At 37.5% G+C, this 19301-nt stretch overlaps 1 protein-coding gene across 1 annotated transcript in view; it reads right to left on the minus strand.

Moving 5' to 3' along the window:
• TTLL11 (tubulin tyrosine ligase like 11) overlaps positions 1-15202 on the minus strand; it is a gene marked incomplete at its 3' end in the record, with an annotated part of 36868 nt that extends 21666 nt beyond the window's left edge. The window contains 5 exon segments of the mRNA XM_084298847.1: positions 5115-5233; positions 5792-5887; positions 6515-7090; positions 13447-13580; positions 15112-15202. Of these exon segments, the coding sequence (XP_084154973.1) occupies positions 5115-5233; positions 5792-5887; positions 6515-7090; positions 13447-13578 (923 nt within the window). The 5' untranslated portion in view covers positions 13579-13580; positions 15112-15202.
• Positions 15203-19301: the final 4099 nt, after the last annotated feature.

The following is a 19301-nucleotide window of genomic DNA, read 5'->3' on the forward strand; positions in this document are numbered from 1 at the left end:
CAGCCTCTCCATATGATTATGCACTGAGTTTCTGACCCTCTTAAACTACCCCCATCACATAACTATAACCTTAGAATATGAGTAGCAAGATAAACACCATAATCAATAATAAGAATGATTCATCATCAAAATCTAGGATGATCATATTCTTTGCATGGCATATTTTCATATTTCTATTAAACAAACATTGGGGGAGGTTAGGAAACTATTTTTAAAATACCTGTAAAAAAAAATAGAAATTTAGCCATCTAGGTGATTTCCTGTTCTCTCACCCCACCCTCTTTTACTTTTTTTTTTTTTTAATATGAAACTGACTCTCAATATCAAGGAATTAAGAGCAGCATTTAGATTTGGAAAATGACACGACTTAAACAAGACTTTCAGTACAATTCATTCCTCCTTTGTAGAGGAAAAACTGTTTAATGTGGGAAAGATGTGTAATCCCATATAGTAGAGAGAACAAATTACCTTGTTTTGTGCAAGAAAAGAGTGCGATATTCTGTATATTAAGTTCCACAAAACCCTGACTAGAATTTCTTCCTAACTACATAATGCTTAGAGAAAAAGAGTCAAGCTGACACATTAGTATTTACAGGGTGCTCTCTGAACAGAGTGACATTAGCCAGTGTTTGCATGCTGATCTTGCAAAAAATTTGAGAGAGACCACATTGGGGCTCTTAGTGCTCAGGAAATTGGTTAATCATATTTGACATTTGCTAGAGCCATGGAATCCAGAGAAGAGAATCATACCTGACATATTTTAAAAAGAAGAAAAAAATAATCAGAACATCACAAATTTCAAGGCTGAATTCAAATACAAAAAAAAAAATATATGAACAGAGAATAAGCACTCAAGAAAAGATAAACTACCAATGAAACAGCAATACCAGAATAGGTAATAAAACAAAGTCTTTTTTGTGGACACAATGAATTGATTATAACAGCCACAGATTAAATTACATTTGGTTTCCAAAGTGTTTCAATTCTTTATTCTGTCAATAGCTATTTCACTGCTGAATAGAAGTCTTTATATTATTTAGGGGGCTGCACCTTTATCTCTAACAAGTATAAAGCAGATACTATTCCATGAGCAGCTCATATTTCTAATAATGATAAACATGTCATAACACTATGCCCTCCTTGTCAAAGGAGCAAAATGCTTATTTTCTGTCGAGAAATATGTAAGAAACTAGGCATGTAAATCCAAGAGATCATACTGGGGCAGAATAAACAAGAGCAACACAAATATAAATAATTCTCTTATTATCTCTGGATTAATTAGCATTAATAAACTAGGACAACAATATTTTTGACAGAACAGGAAAGCAGATCATTAGCATGGATGAGATGCTATAGGTGATCTTCCTAACACATCCAGAGCAGACCTACTCCAAATGATACTCATGGCTAGTAATTATGAGCAGATAATTTACATCTAACATCCAGTGGAGCATATACAATATTTGTATAGAATTCTATGATTCTATGAATATACAATGTTTGTATACAAGGCTAAGACTCCTTTTTCTAACGCAATTAGATTTAAGAAAAATGAATTGCTAATAATTAAACAAAGAAAGAAACTAAAACCTTTTACTACTATAGAGATTCAAAATCAGGCAAAGTAAAAGTCTGCAAAGCTTTCTGAAGTGGATTTTCTGTTGGAAGAACAATATAAACAATGATTTGCATCAGTGATTACTTTATTCAAACTGCTGTTATTACTTTATTTCAAACTGCTATCAAGTAATGCTGATTTACTTCAAACGCTGTTTGGTCTCATTAGACCACTCATTTAATTGTGGAAATTTCCTTTAGGCTCAAATCCTTCTACAGATGAAGAGTACCTCCGCTGCAAGAAGCAAGTCTTAAACAAATGTACTACTAAAGTCTTTCTGAAAAAAATAATTTTGCATGAAGCTTTATGGAGCACAGTCCAACCCTTTACCCTATTACATGTCAAGTATTTCACTCTAAGCTGAGTGCAGCCAACCTTTCTGACCACACTGCCTATTACAGATGTGGATACACACGCACACTTAGCTCTGTGAAGAGACATGTGCCACCCCACTCTACATGATACTCATTTCAAACTACATCCTGCCCCTTCCTTCCTCTTCCCCTCCTCACTTTTTTCCCCCCTTTCTCCCTCCACACTGTATTTCTCACTAAAAGAAAGCTCTGTCCTGGAGATACAGTGACCAGCTGGTACCAAAGGTCTTTACTAGATCATAAATTCAAGTCAAAAGAGCTACAATTGCTTATAAAATGTAAGCTGGAAAAAACACCATGGTAATTCAGAAATTAGTAGTGACAGATGTTCAAAACAGAAATCAACATGACTGCCATCACTAGCCCCTGAACCAGCTCTCTACTAATGCTAGAAGAAAGTAAGCTTTGTTTGACAATGTTTAACAGTTTTACAGAGGAGTATGAAATTCCGGCTTTCCAACAAAATAGCTCAGCCACAAATTACCGCATTTGTTCCATGTAAATCAGACTGCACAACTGCAACGTTCTACTCAAGCCTTAAAATCTATGAAGACAGTACTGCCACACAAAGCAAGGGGTTAGCAGCTTCCATATTATTTTATTAAAGGTTTTAAGTTCTTAATTAAGAGTGAAACTTGAGTTCTGAATTAAGAATGCCTAAGAAAAAGAGAACTAGCCTAGGAACCAAAGGAAAAAGGCTCTACGTTTAGGGTCCTGCAAGATTTTATTAGGAAAAATTTAAAAGAGGGTTAAGAGGGTTTCTGGGTTGCTTGTTTTTAAACACATTCTTATCTGGACATTTTTACTTTTATTTTTAAGATGTACAAGAAAGTAAAACAAAGCACACAACATGCAGCTGATTCTCTGCCTCCTCCCTTGATTCCTGAAGGAGCTCCCCAGGCCTCTGCCTGTGTCACTACAGATTTTCAGTGACTGACTGTTGTCACTGCCAAGATAATTACCAGTGATCGGTGGATGTAAAGACTGGAATAGTGATGGAAAAATTAAGAGTATGTATGGCATGAGAAACTGCACTAATCTGACTGAACATATCTTATATTTCAATGTGATATATAACATGAAAGGACGGAGAAAAAAATAATCAAAACTCCATAAAAATGAGGAAAAGTGAAACTAGAAATTATTCTGAGCTATTAATATTCTGTGATAATGAAGTACTTAGGATGACTTCTAAAACTCACTTTCATTTAGATGCTTCATTTATTTTAATCTGGTAGATAATTAGAGGGAAATCAAATTCATCTCCACAGCTAAATATTTACCAGAGATGCAGCTCAGACTTCTCAACGTGTGTTCCCTGTGTTCAAATGTAGTGTTAAATATATTGTTAGAACTTTACCTAGATTAATGCCCATTAACTAATTAGCATCAAAACTAGAGTCTGCAGTGTTTGCTGCCTTGTTATCTGTCAGAACAGGAAATCTTTTAGTGATTTTTTTTTTTATACTAATAGGCCAAATTTTGCTTTCCCTGCTGCGAAGCACAATTAGACTAAAAGTACTAGAGTAGATAGATAAAATTCCATCCAGCTTTCTATATCCAGTCAACTATTATCTTCACCCTGCAAAGTTACAGGGATGCCATTTCTGTAGCTACTGGTAGGAACGTTTGGAGAAGGAATGGGGAAGCACACATTAGAAGTAACTAAAAGGCATTGAAAAGATGAAAAGAATAAGAGAAAAGACACAAAGAGAAAGTGTTGCAAAATCTTTGCTCGTGAAGACAAAGCAAACACAACCAGAGCTCAGATCTCACTTTGAATGCTTTTACTTTGGTGTTCTAATCACCCATGGAGATTTACAATGTCCTTCACTCGAAGCTTACAGTGAAACCATGTCTCTCTCAAGAAGCTCCACACACCATTCCCTCTTCAATGAAATGTACTTGGAAGCAGGAGGGGTAGATCTCAGCTGAGTGAGTATGGAGCTGTCACACAAGTTCCCATGTATCATACAAGGAGCTACAGGACAATCATTTTATGCATTAAGGCACAGGATTGTCTTATGGTGCAGATACACAGACATTATTCAATAGATTATGCTGAAAAAGCTGCATCACTGATGAATTCTTGCTGGGAAGAGCCCATGATTTTTCTCATGACTGACTAATCCTGTTTTAAATTATTTAGCAGTCTAAATGTATTGGAGAAGAATTCTCAGTTGAATAAGCTTTCCAGACACACACTAGCATTCCCCAGGATTTTTTTGTTGTAATCATCACTTGCCTTTTTTCCATATTCAATATGTACTTAATGAATGCTTGACATGACATCAGCGTTAAAAAAAAATAGTTGCATAATTGCAGATGAAAAAAATCTTTTTCCAGCTCCAAGCACTAAAGTAATCTTAAGGGTGAAGGTTAAATGCAGGTAACACAGCACAGTTTGCTTTCCAAGACATTCTATACACTGATCACAGCAACCTATATGTGTAGCACTGTCTCTGAAAAAATATTTTGATCTAAAAATAGTATTACAATAGCACTTGTAGATATTATCAGTTATGTCTTGTTCAGGGGATTCTTTAACATGTATTAAAGAAATGTTCCTATACAACTCTTCTGAGTATCTCTTTCCAAAAAAGGACAGCAAAATTACCCTTGAAATCAAAACATACCATGAGAAACATATTTAAGCTTGCCAATAAGTGACAAAAGAAAAACCGAATAGATATCCTGGTATGGAGGCAGGCTTATAAACGTTAATAAATAAATACATCTCCCTCTCATGTCTTTAAAGAACGGCTTAAAACGAGGTGCTTCCTTAAAACAGAAGGCATCAAGTCTCTCAAACTGATCCTACCACAAGCATTTCTGTGCAAGCTGCAACAGGCAGTTCATCTCATTCCTAGATGAGTTTATACACTGGAAATAACCAACACATGTACCTAGCACTTCCACAAATGTGAGTATTCATTCTGTATCAAGCCACTGATTACTATCCTACAAGCGTTTTTTTGAATGAATTAACATTATGGATGCAAAAGGAGTCAAACAAAGACGGTTGGGACCATAGTTTCCTGGATAAACTAACATAATTGAGAAAAAGTATTTTGTTTTTGTAATTATTGCAAGGTGCAAAAAAAAAAAGTCAATACACTTACTGGATATCTTTTCTTTTCTTTTTCTGAGGGTCCACTAGACGAAGAGTGTCTCTGATAACAGCTACTTTCACTTCTTCATCAACAGGGCTTGGGACATTTTCAAATACCCCGGGAGAGAGCTTTAATTTACAAAAGGATACAATTACTCAGCGAAGAACAGGGCATTACCTACTCTACATCTTTTAAAACCTTTTGTATATAACATATGTTTTAAATACACAGTGATAGATTACAAAACACTTCTTAAAGAATAAGCAAATACCTTAATATTTTCAGTATATTACAGCAACTCTTAGTTATTTCTCTAGTAAATCAAGATTTAAAAAAGAGATTATTGCCAATGTTACCATTGATATTATTTATTCAAGCATGAAAAAATATATTAGCAATCCTCTAAATACAATTAAGTCAACTGCAGAGGATGTTGAATAAATGTATTTATGACAAAGATGATGGAAAGCTTTCACAATTCCAATAAGTCATATTTTGAGGATATAAGATTAGCAATGATTTCAAAGCAGAGAATTACAAAAAACCTTGGAGGTTTCATATCAGCAAACAGCTTTCATCTTTCAAGCAAGGAAAAGGACCAGAAAAAAAAAAAAAAAAAAAAAAAACCAGAAAACCAACCCTAAACAATTTCATTCCAATATCACAATCACATTGTGAGGCCTTACCTCTTGCTCATGTTCTATTCTCATGCTGGGATTTGCATTTACTTCTAGTAACATGGGCTTCAAGTTTTTCATCAGGAGAATGTCAAAGCCTAAAATCTGTGCATAACAAGCAGCATGTTACTTTCCTTCTACTGGTGGTGTTCTTCTGGAGAATGCAATGGTCATCCAAATACCAACATTTGGTTAGAATAAACATTGGAAGAACAACAGAAATAACTAAAAATCACAACATATTGCTGAATAATTACTCCAGCCATTTGTCTTTTGTCTTACTGCCTACTTTCACACTACCCACATCTCTAAATAGCGCATCTGTCAACACAGAATTTCAGCACCTATCACGATTGGGTCTTAAAACTGCCATTGTCATAGTTCCATTGGGCAACGGCAAAGCTTCATAGCTGTAACATCTAGAAGCTGGAACCTTGAATGAATACTGATCTTAATGATTGATCCCCATTAAAAGTTCTCCATATGTTTACAGCCAGGAGTAACATAGGTCAGGTGACCGAGATTTGTCAGGTAAAACTTGGTTGAGGAGAACCTAAGCTAGGAGCTCACACAATGCATTGACCATTTTGCATCTGCTACTCCTCTTTTCCACTACATCCAACCACTGATCAGCAGCAAAACTAAGAGTAACTTTTAGAAAAGGAAGGACACATCCAGAAAATGAATCCATGTACATAGATAACAGCATCCCTAACAGAAATCTCAACCCACCTGGAAGCAAGTTGGCCCAGGCTTTCCCGCCGGTATGTCGGACTGATAGTAAACTTTCAGTTCTGGAGTCAGTGCAATAATTGTTTTAATCACCAGTGAAATTATATCTGACCAAACCTTTTTGACATCAGCTCCTCTGGAAGACAGTCTGCACAGAATGCTTGAAAAAGTCCTCTTGCTGCCAGTGTTTGCATTGTCAGAATGGATGAAGTTCCCGCTATGGATATTTAGTGAATAGTTGGTTAAGTGCATAAAAACCTGGTGCAAATTTTTTACAGTGGGCTCTTGATAGGGCTCTGTACAAAATCTAGAAAGTCCATCTTTGGCTACATAAATCTCTAAGGGTTCTAAAGATTTCAGTAGGACATAAAGACGAATATCAAATTTCAGCTTGTCAACAAGCAGGGGTTTGCAAATATATTCCTGGACCACAGCTGGCCGGTTCTGGAGGCTCCCCGTCAGTCTGACGTCACTTGGGTCTTTAACGAGGTAGATTCCATCCCCCTGGCACCCTCCATCAGGTTTTACAATAAAAGTGGGCTTCCAGGACGGATCGCTCTCTTTCATCATCTGAACCTAGGAGGAAAAGAATTATAATAAAGGACACTAACTAAGGGGGAAGAAGGGCTGATACTATGGAAGCCAAAAAATCACATTCATAAACAATAAATCACGCGATCACATCACTAAAGTAGTGAACACCATACAAAAAAGGCAGAAGATAAACAGTACTGACAAGCACAAAAACAAACATGAGTAGAGAGTTACCAGTGCAGATAAAAGGGCTTTTTATTTAACAAGCCATTGTATTAATGATTCCAGGAACTTCTTTTTAGTGTTACGCACCCATTTACAGAACGAAATGCTGTATAACTCATGAGGTCCATTCTATTAGTCATTAATGTGTATGAAACTGCAAAGTTAAACTTCTGTGTTGCATTTTGAACAATTATTGACAAAAATAATCATTAACCTAAGGAAAAAGCACCTTAATTATTGAGGCATGAATGCAATACAGGAAGAAAAGAAGATAAAGTAAAACTTCGACACCAATAATATCTTTTTCTACCACTAGATGTTTTTCCACAGTCAAGATACCCAATATTAGAAAACTCGGGACATGCAGATATTGAGCAAACATCACAAGTTTACGAAATAAAACATACGGTTTATTCCTCAGTTGCTACCTACCACCATTCTCCAAAATGAAGCTTTTTTTCTAAATTACACCATAATTCCTCTCAGGCCTGGCATGCGATTACCAGCTTTCTATCCAATACAAGAGAAAAAAAAAAAATCTATCACAATTTCAACAACTCATACCAGTGGCTTTGATTTGTATTAAGAAAATCTGTTCATATATCATGGAAGTTCAGATGCTTTCATTAGATGTGCCTAGTGTGAAATGAGGACAGAATAAGGCTGGGGGAGAATTTGATGGTGGTCAGTAACAAATGGAAACCTTTGGACGGATCTGCACAGCACTCCATGCCTGGACTGGCACTTCCTCCAGCTAGTGCAGATGTTCAGTCCGTCACTGTTTCTGTTCTGGTTCAGCATGAAACACAGTGCACTCTAGCGTATGAGCTCGCAAACAGCTAACACCAACATCTACACAGACATAACGCATTTTAATAGTCAAAAAATGCTTAGAGAAGTCAATAAAGAAGATACATTTCACCTCCTTTGCAGAGAATTGCTTCTAGTTTACGTATTTCTCTAAAAATGTGTCAGTTACTCTGTAGTGCTAACAAATTATGTTAATAGAATACTTCCAGAAAACATCATTTCTACAGTCACACATTCACAAATGAACTTACTCTGTTACATCTTACTCAGACATGGCCTAGTAAGATGAAACTCCAGAGTGATTTCTATAGGGAGAATTATAGGATCACAGAGACAGTCTATATCCTCACAGGTAAAGTGGTAATAATCAAGTTCTAGAACTCTAATCTAGATCCAAATGCCTCATCTTCAAGAAGCCACTGAGTCTGAACCTTTTGTTCAATCCCTTTGTGATTTGTGTATGCCGACATCAGCAACTTGATTTCTGGGACATAAGCAGGGCTTGGCACTTTAACAGCAAACAGCCTTTTACAGACACCAGCTTCTTGGAAGCAGCAATAATATATTTGAGGTTTGGGGGTTAAGAAACTAATGCGAGTCACACAAAGAAGTAACAAAAAAAAAAAAAAAAAAAAAATGACGACAGACGTTTTTCTTTCCTAGAGAAGCAGTTACCTTTGAGAAAAATCAGTGTCTTTTGGAACAGACTGTGTTAATGGTTGGCAGAAATAAACATAAGTATTGTAACAAGGTTGTTTTGGCCTTTGAATGGTTAAGCTGATACATTCATTGTGCAGAAAAAGTTCAGAAGCTAGTATTATTCCCAACTGGATACAGTGAAACAGTTAAATCTGACACCAATAACCACCAGACTAAAATCTGCATTTTTGTAAACTACACATATTTACTCAGAACTTTTTCCATCAGAGAAAAGAGCAATTATGCCATCTAAATTGCTTACGAAGTTCACATTCCCAAGTAACAAACTTAAACTTTGCAAGCTTCAAAGCATTTTATTTGAAGACCAAAAAAAATCAGAAAGATAAACTAGGTCACTGTAAGGACTTGACACAACTGCTGAATATCAGATCTCTGATGTTATATGCATATCTCCCACTGCCTAAAAAAAGGTTTTGTTTATTTATCACTTGTAGAGCAAAAGTAAGAACAATAGACATTTGGATGCCTCAAACAAGAGAAGTTAAATTGAGAATGAAAGTCAGGAAGGATTTCAAGTTACCTAAGATGAATTTTAAGCACTATTCGTATAAATAATTACAACATGTAGCAAGGAAGGAGTATGAACACAGTTAAGCCACTGAAGTTAACATGTTTCAGCCTCCAGAGGCATCCAAGCCAAAAATGTAGCTACATGGGGTCCTGGCTGACCAAAGGCTTGTGTGCAATCTCTGCGAGTGCAGACAGCACCGGGGGTGCTCACACTGCCATCAGGGCCTGTTTGGCAACAGCAATGGTAATTTAGTGATCCACCTGGCATAGACTGAGAGAACCCAGGGGAATGGTATTATCTGCAATTGGTTTGGAGGTCAAGGACTGACCAAGCAATGGAAAACAAGCTGCCACATCACCCTGGCAGTCCTTTAAGTTCACGGTAAAGCAACAGCACCCTAGTGAGGAGCCTGTTGCAGCTCAGTCTGGTTCTGTTGCTGTTCTCTGCATTCAGATACAATCCCCAAGGGTGCAAGTCTAGCAGTGCTGCATTCACAAACACTCAGCAGAAAAGACATTGTTAGAGCACAAACTGTAATTTTCAAAACGTAACTATGAAATTCAAATTTCAATTCATCTCCTGGGCCTTTTACCAGTGAAGAGTAATCCTCCCATTCTATGACACAAAGCTACGTACTGGAGGATTCTTCCTAGCTCACACTTTGTTCAAACCAGCACCCCAGAAAGATCCATGGCTAATCTTGAACCTCCACAACTAAACATGCTTTACTATGATTCGAGCCATACATACAAAGTGGCAACCATGGTCTACTAGGGCAGAAATAATAAAGAACCCTTTGAAACGAACAGGGCAATCTGCCTGCTGTTCCCCATGTCTATCATACACGCCTCAGGCTATTTTTGCTCTGCTGCAGCAGTACTTTTTCAAAAAAGATAATGCTTTCTGGGGACTATTGTTAAAGATGCAACAGCAACCTGCTTTTGAAATCCTGCGTTTTAACAATCATTGGTTGCTGTTTGAGGTCAGAACAAGATTTGTGTTTACTACAGAGAGAGGCCAGGATATCGTACAAGTCTAAATGCCATGTGCTCCTTACATGCTGGCTTCAAAGAATAAAGCAAGACAATTCTCTGTTTTGTTCTCATCATCAAACAAGATAACTCATTTCTCTGACCAGCAAAGACAGCAGGAACATCATATAAGAAGTCTGCCGAGAGAACAGACAACTTGCATTTCAGTATAGACTAAATGAGGAGAGATTCAACACATTTCAGTTTCAGGTTTGTCTTTTTGTTTCTAAATTAAAATTCTTATGATACTAAACGCAATCATGCTTCCATAACATACCACAAGGATACACAAATGACAAAGTAAGCCCACTGATTCAGCCAGGGAAGTCATTCTAGGGGAAGGAGGAAAAAAAAGGAAAAAAAAAAAACAACATAAGATTATTTCCAAGAACGGTCTTAATGAAAGGCAGACAAGTTAATTTCATATAATAACTTCTCATATTATGTTAGATCAAAATCTCATGCTTAACTCTGCATTTAACTGCAAAAGAATTAACTTCCCAAGGTGCACAACACAGCCTATCGCTGGTATCTTATGGCACTACGTACATGTACACACTTCCTTTAGACTTTTGTCTTTCTGGACCGGTGTTTGAGCATCTTTCCAGATCTGCTTCAAAAGTGTTCTGGGTATTATTCAGGCCTTCTATGCCTTCAAAACATGCCAGAAAGTATATAGGGGAAATAATAATCTGGAGTCGATCTGTGTTTCGGCAGACTGAGCTGCTTGAAGAACACAGATGGTTTCTTGATCCTCAAGAAATTCTCAACACTCACCTTGAAATTCTCCACAATCCCCTCAACTGTATTCCGTCAAACTCCCTTTATGAGGCAGCTTGTCCAGACTGAGAAAAATCGGTCATATAGGAAAATTAGTTGAAATGAAATTACATACTGTAATTAGCTTGACAGAAAGAAATTGTCTTTAAAAACAGGCTAACCGCTTACAGCCAACAGCAAGAAGAGAGTTAGATGTCTAGTGGTGTGAAAACCTGATTCAGTTGCAGGTTCTCTCTTCTTGAGGAAAACACTGGCTGAATGAAATAGTATCCCCAAAAAATACACGTAATGGGCTATAAGACTTGACAGCACAAAGAATGGAATATTCATACCTAAGAGGTATCCAAAAGCTGAAACCTGATTAAGCCACCAAAAATACACTGTGCTGGAAATTAGACAGTCCAAATTAGATTTTTATTAAAAATTAATCACACTAGGCCTATTCATCATCTTCACAGACAACAGAAAGGTAGTAAGAGAGCAATCGAGGTCTTGGTTTGAATCCCAAGCTAGTTACTTTTCAGAAATTGGAATTTCCTAACAGAAATGAGTTATCAGACAGATTCTTCACTAACAGTTAGTGAAGTAGTGACGACTGCAGCACTTGAGAGACTTGCTTATCTGTAACTCATCTCCAGTATAGTAACACCTTAGCAGGAAATGCTTTAGATGGTTTAAGAACAGCAAATATCTTAAATAGACATATTTACTAAGTAAAAACAACTTTTAACCCCTTATTAAAAAATCCCATCACCATTTCAGTTTAATATAAATGGCACTAAGGGCACTATTTATCTATACCATTTTCTTGGTATTTCCCAGTATGAAGCTTATCCACGACAAACTTACGAGTGCAGTTCTCTCATCGATTACTGTTTTTTAAAGCACAGAAGGTTAACACTAGGTTAATTGCTGTGTTTTCTAGCTGGATGTAGGTATGCAGGAAAGTGGGAAAAATGAAGAAGCTGACAGCACTTTTGTTTTGTACTTTCTTGTTTTAGAGGACTTACATTACAAACTCACGTTAAGCCAAACACACTCTTACAACATAAAATATAATGTTTGATAACAAGAACTATGCTTCTCTCAAACACAGATGGAAAAACATATGCAAAGGAAACTCCTAGGAGTGTGTTACTGGACATCTGTTGTTCTTGGAACAAAAACCAAATCATTTTCACTCCAGCAACCGTTCAACCAGAGAAAAGCATTTATTCGCAGTGCCACCTGCTGACAGCGTGCATGTCTGCCTGTGCATTTACCCTGATGTACAGACCACATTGCTACGTGCTGCTCAGTTAATCAGTGCCTTGTAACTGAGACAGGCATGGTTCCCAAAAGAATCATTGCTAAAACCCCAGTGCGCCACTTTGAAAGTTTACTTCCAAGTTATTTTCACTTATCTACCTGTCATTTCTAAATTTATTGGATAATTTACACTCCTTTTTACAAATTGGCCTTACATCTAAAGCAATAAAGCTGTGAAGCACTGTTGGGATTTTATTCATTTTTACTGTTACCAGCAGCACCATGGCAGTGACCCAGCACACTTGAGGAGCATATATTTAAAGATAGATGTTCATGGATTTAATTGGATTGCGGGTACGGTAATTATCTAAAAAGTAACATACAGACTTCATTAGACTTCTACGCTGTATCTTCTTCTTTCACTTTTCCAAGCAAAGGACACTGTAGAATACAAGAATGCACTTGGCAAGTCAGATGAGGCTAAAACAAGCACATGTAATTTTAAAGCTATTCGTGATAATAGGACCGAGCACCAACACACAGCACTTTTTTATCCTCAGAAAAAAGCTGAATAAGCACTGCATTTTATCACATTCTGAATAATTAAACAAAGAAACAGCTTGACGAGATTTAAAGAAGCATCTACTTAGGAAGATAAAAGTATATTTAACACACTACAAAACTTTGTTTTGAGAATTTAGATGAAATGGACAGGATGGACAAGAAACACTTCATCAGCGATGAACCTGATATCACATTCCACACACTACAGTGCTGAAACTCCTTCAGTCCTTCTATACTCAGTACAATATGCAGGGAAAGGGATTATGTTTCTACCACCTAATTTCCAGACAACTCTTCTGGTATTGCAGAGAAGCTGAATTTTTATTTTGTTAAAGTTTGTTCTAGAACATAATCAAAAGCATTTCATCCTGTGTCTAATCACCTAAGTGTTATTTAAAATGATTTGGTATGTATGAAAAACTTAAGAATGACATGGTGACAACAAGTATATGATGTCTATGGCAATATCCAACAAGTTATATATATTTTTCTTACTAAAAGTAATATACCTCATCCACAAAGAGGGGAAATTCTTCTGGCAGAATCCAGGATCGAGGGTAGAAGTTATATTCTACAGGAAACAGATCTTGCATTGTTCTCACTGCCCGACTCAGTGTAATTTTACGTACCATCTCTGTCATGCCTGGGGAAAATAACAGACAGTATTTAAGAGTTATGAGGAATCCACACTGAAGCCTCATCCTGAAAGTAAATTGTCGCATCATTACTCACCCTACTGGTAGGCACTACAGCCACTGCTTTCAGTAAAGCTGAAAACCTTTCCAAATTTTAAATCTGACAAAACACCTGTAGCATTTTCCTGACACATTACCTATTATACGTATTACCATATCATGTAAGAAAAAGATCAATTTGATTATTCAAAAACTTAGAATAAGGAGAGGGAAAGCCCTAGTCCAGTAGAAACTTCTGTCTTTGCTACAATCCCAAGTTATTGCCCTAGCCTGCTAACATTCCAGGAATAGGAAACAATGCCACTTAAATATAATCTACCACTTTGTGTTTACTTCCCACTCCTTTATGTAACTATATCAGAAAGAATGGGCTGCTTTGTGAGCAGCAGAACTTACAAAGCCTGCTTTCTGCAGCTTTCAATCTCATGCTTGGATCCTGCCTTCTCCCAGGACTGGGGCATTCCGGGTTATTCTCCTGTGTTGATTGTGAGCTTTTAAACATTACAGCTAGGTCATGCTGCAGCTTCTATCTCAGTGAGAGCAGCGTGTGTGGGCTTTCTTTACTAGACCTCTTCTTCAATAGAAGGAATTTGGTAAAACCCAGCATCAAGTTAGAGCAACGTTCCTGGAAACCACTTCTAGTTCTGAAGGACTCTGTTTCTTGACTACTGTGCATTCCATTCACTTACCACACAGAACCCACAACACAGAGAGGGCAACGGTCAGGTAACGCTGAGATTTAAACCTTCAGAGACCTATACCATTTTTATTTGAATGTGAACTGCCCATAGACAGGAGAAATTTAGGGTAAATAGAGCATCAAGTTCGATATCCGAGGTTTCTTATTCTCACAGCACACTAACAGCACAGTAAATCTGAAGTAAAGCCCTTAGATAAGTCAATACCTAAGCTCCTAACTCTTATTTAGAGAGATTTCAACAGAGATTAAACAACAAAAAAGGGAGTTAAAAAAAAAAAAAAAAAAAAAGTAGAATAGCCATAATTATATGAGGGCTTGCATGAACTCTTCAACGTTAAAAACCCATTTGAGAAGCTTTGTTTTGAGCTTCTTCCTGAGCTAGACCAGAGTACGAAGCAAAATAGATTTTCCAATCTGAAAAACAATAAATAAACCCAAAGATACAACACTGCGATCAATGTTAGATAACAAAATAATTGCATACTTACTCCACTTAAATCATAACCAAAGACTTCTTTTCCCCTAAATTCATATATTAATATATTATTTCTATCAAAACCTCTTCCTCTCTAAAACAAACTTCAGTTCATGAATTGCTTAAGATACACATTCTGGTATTCACACCCCCCTAAGCAGATTTCACCTACCAAAAATAATATGCTAAAAATACTATCAGCTGGTTAGGCAGATGACTCACACAGAAAATAGTAAGCCCCAAAACAATTAATCATGTCTTTTAAGCACTCATTTAAAATAGGAACATAAATAAGGTACAGTACCTGGAAACTTGTTGACTTGACCTGAGAATATATCATTATCATGAAATGACACCCCGTGCCAATAGATATCGCATGGCAAGCGTCTGCCAAAAGGAAACTAGAAAAGAGAAGGAGACAAGTTTTGAAGCAAACTGGCAATACTCATTCCTCATTTTTCTAAATGCTCATATTACATACACATCATTCAAGAGCAGTACTGTCAATAGAAAACATGCTCTGTATTGTGGTTGCAAAACTAAGAACATTTTTATCAGTTCAAGGCACTTATGTTCAAGATGTTGAATTGGAAAAGGTTTATAGAAGAAAAAAAAAAAAAACACCTCTGAGGCACACAATCTATCTGAGAAATTTAGAGCTTGTTATCAACCACAATTAAGGCATGACTCACTTGTAATTTGAAATACTATTACAGGGAATAAAGTTCATTAAGAAGCACTTAATTCTAGCACGCAAAGGCACAGCAATAGCAAGTGGCTACAGCTTGGAAGTAAACAAAACCTGAAAATGCTTTTTGGCTTGTTTTCCTTCCCAGTTTAAGGGATGATAAGCAACCATCAAGGGAAAAAATCACTAGAGGTTAGGACTGAGTTGTCATACTGCCAGTTACTAAGTTCTATTGTTAAATAGACCACAATTCAGTACAAGCAATCCCGTGGCTTCTATTTCGTGCTCCCCCTCTACAGCTTGGTAATCCAAATCCCTTTTCGCAGGTCACACCCACACCAGTGGTGGCCTCGTCCCCACCACGTGCGGCACCCCCGCGTGCTCCAAGCCTCGCACGAGCAGGAGCCATCGCTGCTCCCTATTTCGGGGAACAGACGTAGCCAGTTAGCAATGGTGTTGTAAAGTAAGAGTAAGCTGCAACTGCCACGGACTTCCTGAGCAAGCAGGCTTACATCGGTGTCCAAGCTGCAGTAAATTGAAAATGGATATTCAAGGCATTATCTATCTCTCTATATATATTTGATTATACGTATTCATATGGTATTAATTACAGGCTATTAGTAGCTGAAAGGAATTAAAAGAAAAGCTTACAATTCAACTAATCATCTGTTGAGCTTTCAACTGGCAAGGACTAAGGCAATTATTTCAACCGTATTAAGTATTCCAGCAACTTAAGAGCTTCTTTTCCCATTCACACAGTATTTCATCATAAATGGTGAAATTGTAGAGCTAGCTTTCTGCTATCAGAAAGTTTGGTGGTTTTCAGCCTGAAGAGCCCTCAAACAGCATGGGCAATTACTGATAGCAAGCTTCTAATAGTAGTAGCTAAAAAAGGCTACCAGCAGTAAAAACAAATGCCCTAGATATTAGCAGTTCCAACTACCTAATACAAAAAAAAATCACTAATAAAAATCAGACAAGTATAAGCTCTGTTACAATACTAGTGGCTAGTTTTGTGTAAAACAGGTACCCTGATTTTTCCTGCTGGTTCTCTTAGACATAGTCCCTTTATTCAAAGAAACCAAAGCCCAAATAACTTTATCTGCAACCCCCTGCAGATGCCGCTAATTACCACATGGAGCGCATTCACAGGAGCCTGCCCTGTTATTAGGTTACATCTTCTTCAAATGAACAGGCTATACTTCTGACCACAGCACTTTCAGGACACAGAATTCATTCAAAAGCTTTGTAAGTTTCTTTTTTTTTTTTTTTTATTTCCTTCATTTGCTACTTTAATTAAAATTTCAGTTTCAGCAAATAGCTTTGAAAAATTAATCTCAAACGCTAATTTAGCGACACATCTTTTCTCTATTTCCTTACTCCTAAGGACGAAATACCCCAAAAAGCAGAGCTAGGGGATTCTTCACTTATTCCATTATTATTCAGCCTGCAAAAACTGGTTTTGTACATGTGGAAATTAATTCTGTTAGGCTCTGAAAGACAATCAGTGGCCTTAACCTTTCCACAGGTACGTCCAGAATACAGATTCCGTGTTAGGTCTCATACTACCCTTCCCACTAAAACCTGAGCAACTTATTTATTTATTAAATGAAATGGAAATGAAAGGAACAAAATTTGCATTTATATAACACCTTTCATCTGCTGAGGATATCAAAGCACTTTACAAACACTGCACAGAAATCATTTCACAACAGATGAAGAGGAAGCACCTCTGGACTGGAAAGCGGAAGCCATTCCAGCCCAGAATCAGCAATTCAGATAGCCCAGCAACTTTTCTTCTGACATATCAAGATTATTTGGATTTATCCAACAATGGGATCAAACTCACCTCCTGGACATGCTGGAAAGGATTCTTTATCATCTGCACTATACTTTCACATGAGAATAGTGTTTGGAAAGGAACAAACAAGTCAGGTTTATTTTGCTCACTCTGCAGTGCTTGGCAGATATGAATTAATCTTGCTGGGTAAAAGGGGTCTTCAGCCACCTCCACAGCTTCTGACCGATGGCAAAGGCAGGGTGCATGGCAGCCCAAGGACTTGGGGTGCTCACTGCTGCCAGGGGACAGAGCTAAAAAACATGACCAAAGCCATCCCTGCCTCCATCTGTCTGCTCAGCCCGGTCCTACAACCAACCGCCAAGCCTTCAAAGAACCCATTTAAAGTCTTTTTTATTCAGAGCTGGGGCATTTGTCAGAAAAGACAAACAGGAGGCCACAAAGTGAAGAGAAGTGTTTTCACAGCTTTGACACAATTAATAATCAATCACAGCCAAGTTGCCTGACAGGTCATTTCTACCTTTTGATTGGAAGCCAATAATTTGAATTGTCTCCTGGGTCACATCAGTCTGTTCCATCACATTTAATGACAAGTTAAATGACTCGTCTTCTAGTCAGCTTCTCCTAGCGTAAAATTTCAAACTATTTTATGCCTCTGTGCAGCTCCTGAACAGCAAGACAAATGAAACTCATGATGTTGGGACAGTTGATGCCCGAGACATCTGCTTCTTCCATTTCCCTAGTAATTGAAAGCTAGCCAAATAAAATAATTTATTAAGCCATGAATAAACTCAGGATGCAAGCTCAATTTGTGCCCATTATTGCATTTGGCGTATCATGTTCATTTAAAAGAATCTGACACACTAAATCAGATCGTCCAATCTAGCAATACCAGTAATTGCTTCGCTGGCGTGCCCATTAAGGTTCTGCAATGCTTTTTAAAAGGTCCGCCCTGTGCATGGATAAACTGCTCAGCGGTATTAGCCACGCTTAGAGCAGTCTTCCTCGGGTTTTGTTTTTTTCCTACAGTGGTATTTAACACTCATATAATCAGGGAGCATACTGCAACTACAGCCTGTGACTGAAACAAAGCCCTTCTGGCAAGGCAAGGGAACCACAGAAAGGAACTTTCAGGATGTATAACTTAAAACAAAAGCCTGTGTGACACTGACATAATGCTATCCATCAGACAGAAAAAGCTATCAGGAAAATGTAGTCCACCTTAAAAACCTAGTGTAACATCTGCCCAAGAGAACATTCAAGACAGCACAGCCAGCAGCAAACGTGCAGAACAGAAACAGAATGACAGCGATGGGAAAGGATGTAAGAAGTGGTGAGAGAGAAGGGCCAAATATACCAAATCAAAGCCCCAAATGCAAACAACTGGAGAAGTATCACAGAGTGAAAAAGAGTGAAATACCAGCCCCTAAACCATCACTATTTCAATATACACGTTTCACTAATACTTCTAAGACTTTTTTCACATTATTTTTATGGACTGTACAAGAAACAATGTGTGGTCCCTCCACCAGTCCTGCTGTAATGGTGACCCTGTTTCCAAGGCTATTTGGACATCAGCGACAATTATTTGAACACCACAGTGCTATTTTGCTAAGTGTTTGAGAGGAAAAGCATTCAAAATGTTATGCAACTTGACCCAAAGAGGTTTCCCTGAATTTCTCTTCTTAACGTCATTTACTTTTCAAATCTAAACCAGATCTTGCCTACCAATTCCCTGCATCTACTGAGGTCCGCTACCTTGAAATCAATAGTTTGTCTTGCTCCCGTGCTAGATTTTCATCCTCATGTTTTCCACAATGCAACCAGTACTGGCGAGGAGATACTGCTAATACTTCCCCTTTCAGTACGCCTGGGGGGATCTGAAAACTGATCTGACACATGAGAAAATACCTGCTTGACAAAAGATAACGTCACATCCATACATATTGACCTCTTCACTATAATAAGCTGAAAACCCTACAGAAATATATTGCAGGGACTTGTTTGA

Source organism: Netta rufina (assembly GCF_964035555.1).
Source record: "Netta rufina genome assembly, chromosome: 20".
NCBI classification, from domain to species: Eukaryota; Metazoa; Chordata; class Aves; order Anseriformes; family Anatidae; genus Netta; species Netta rufina.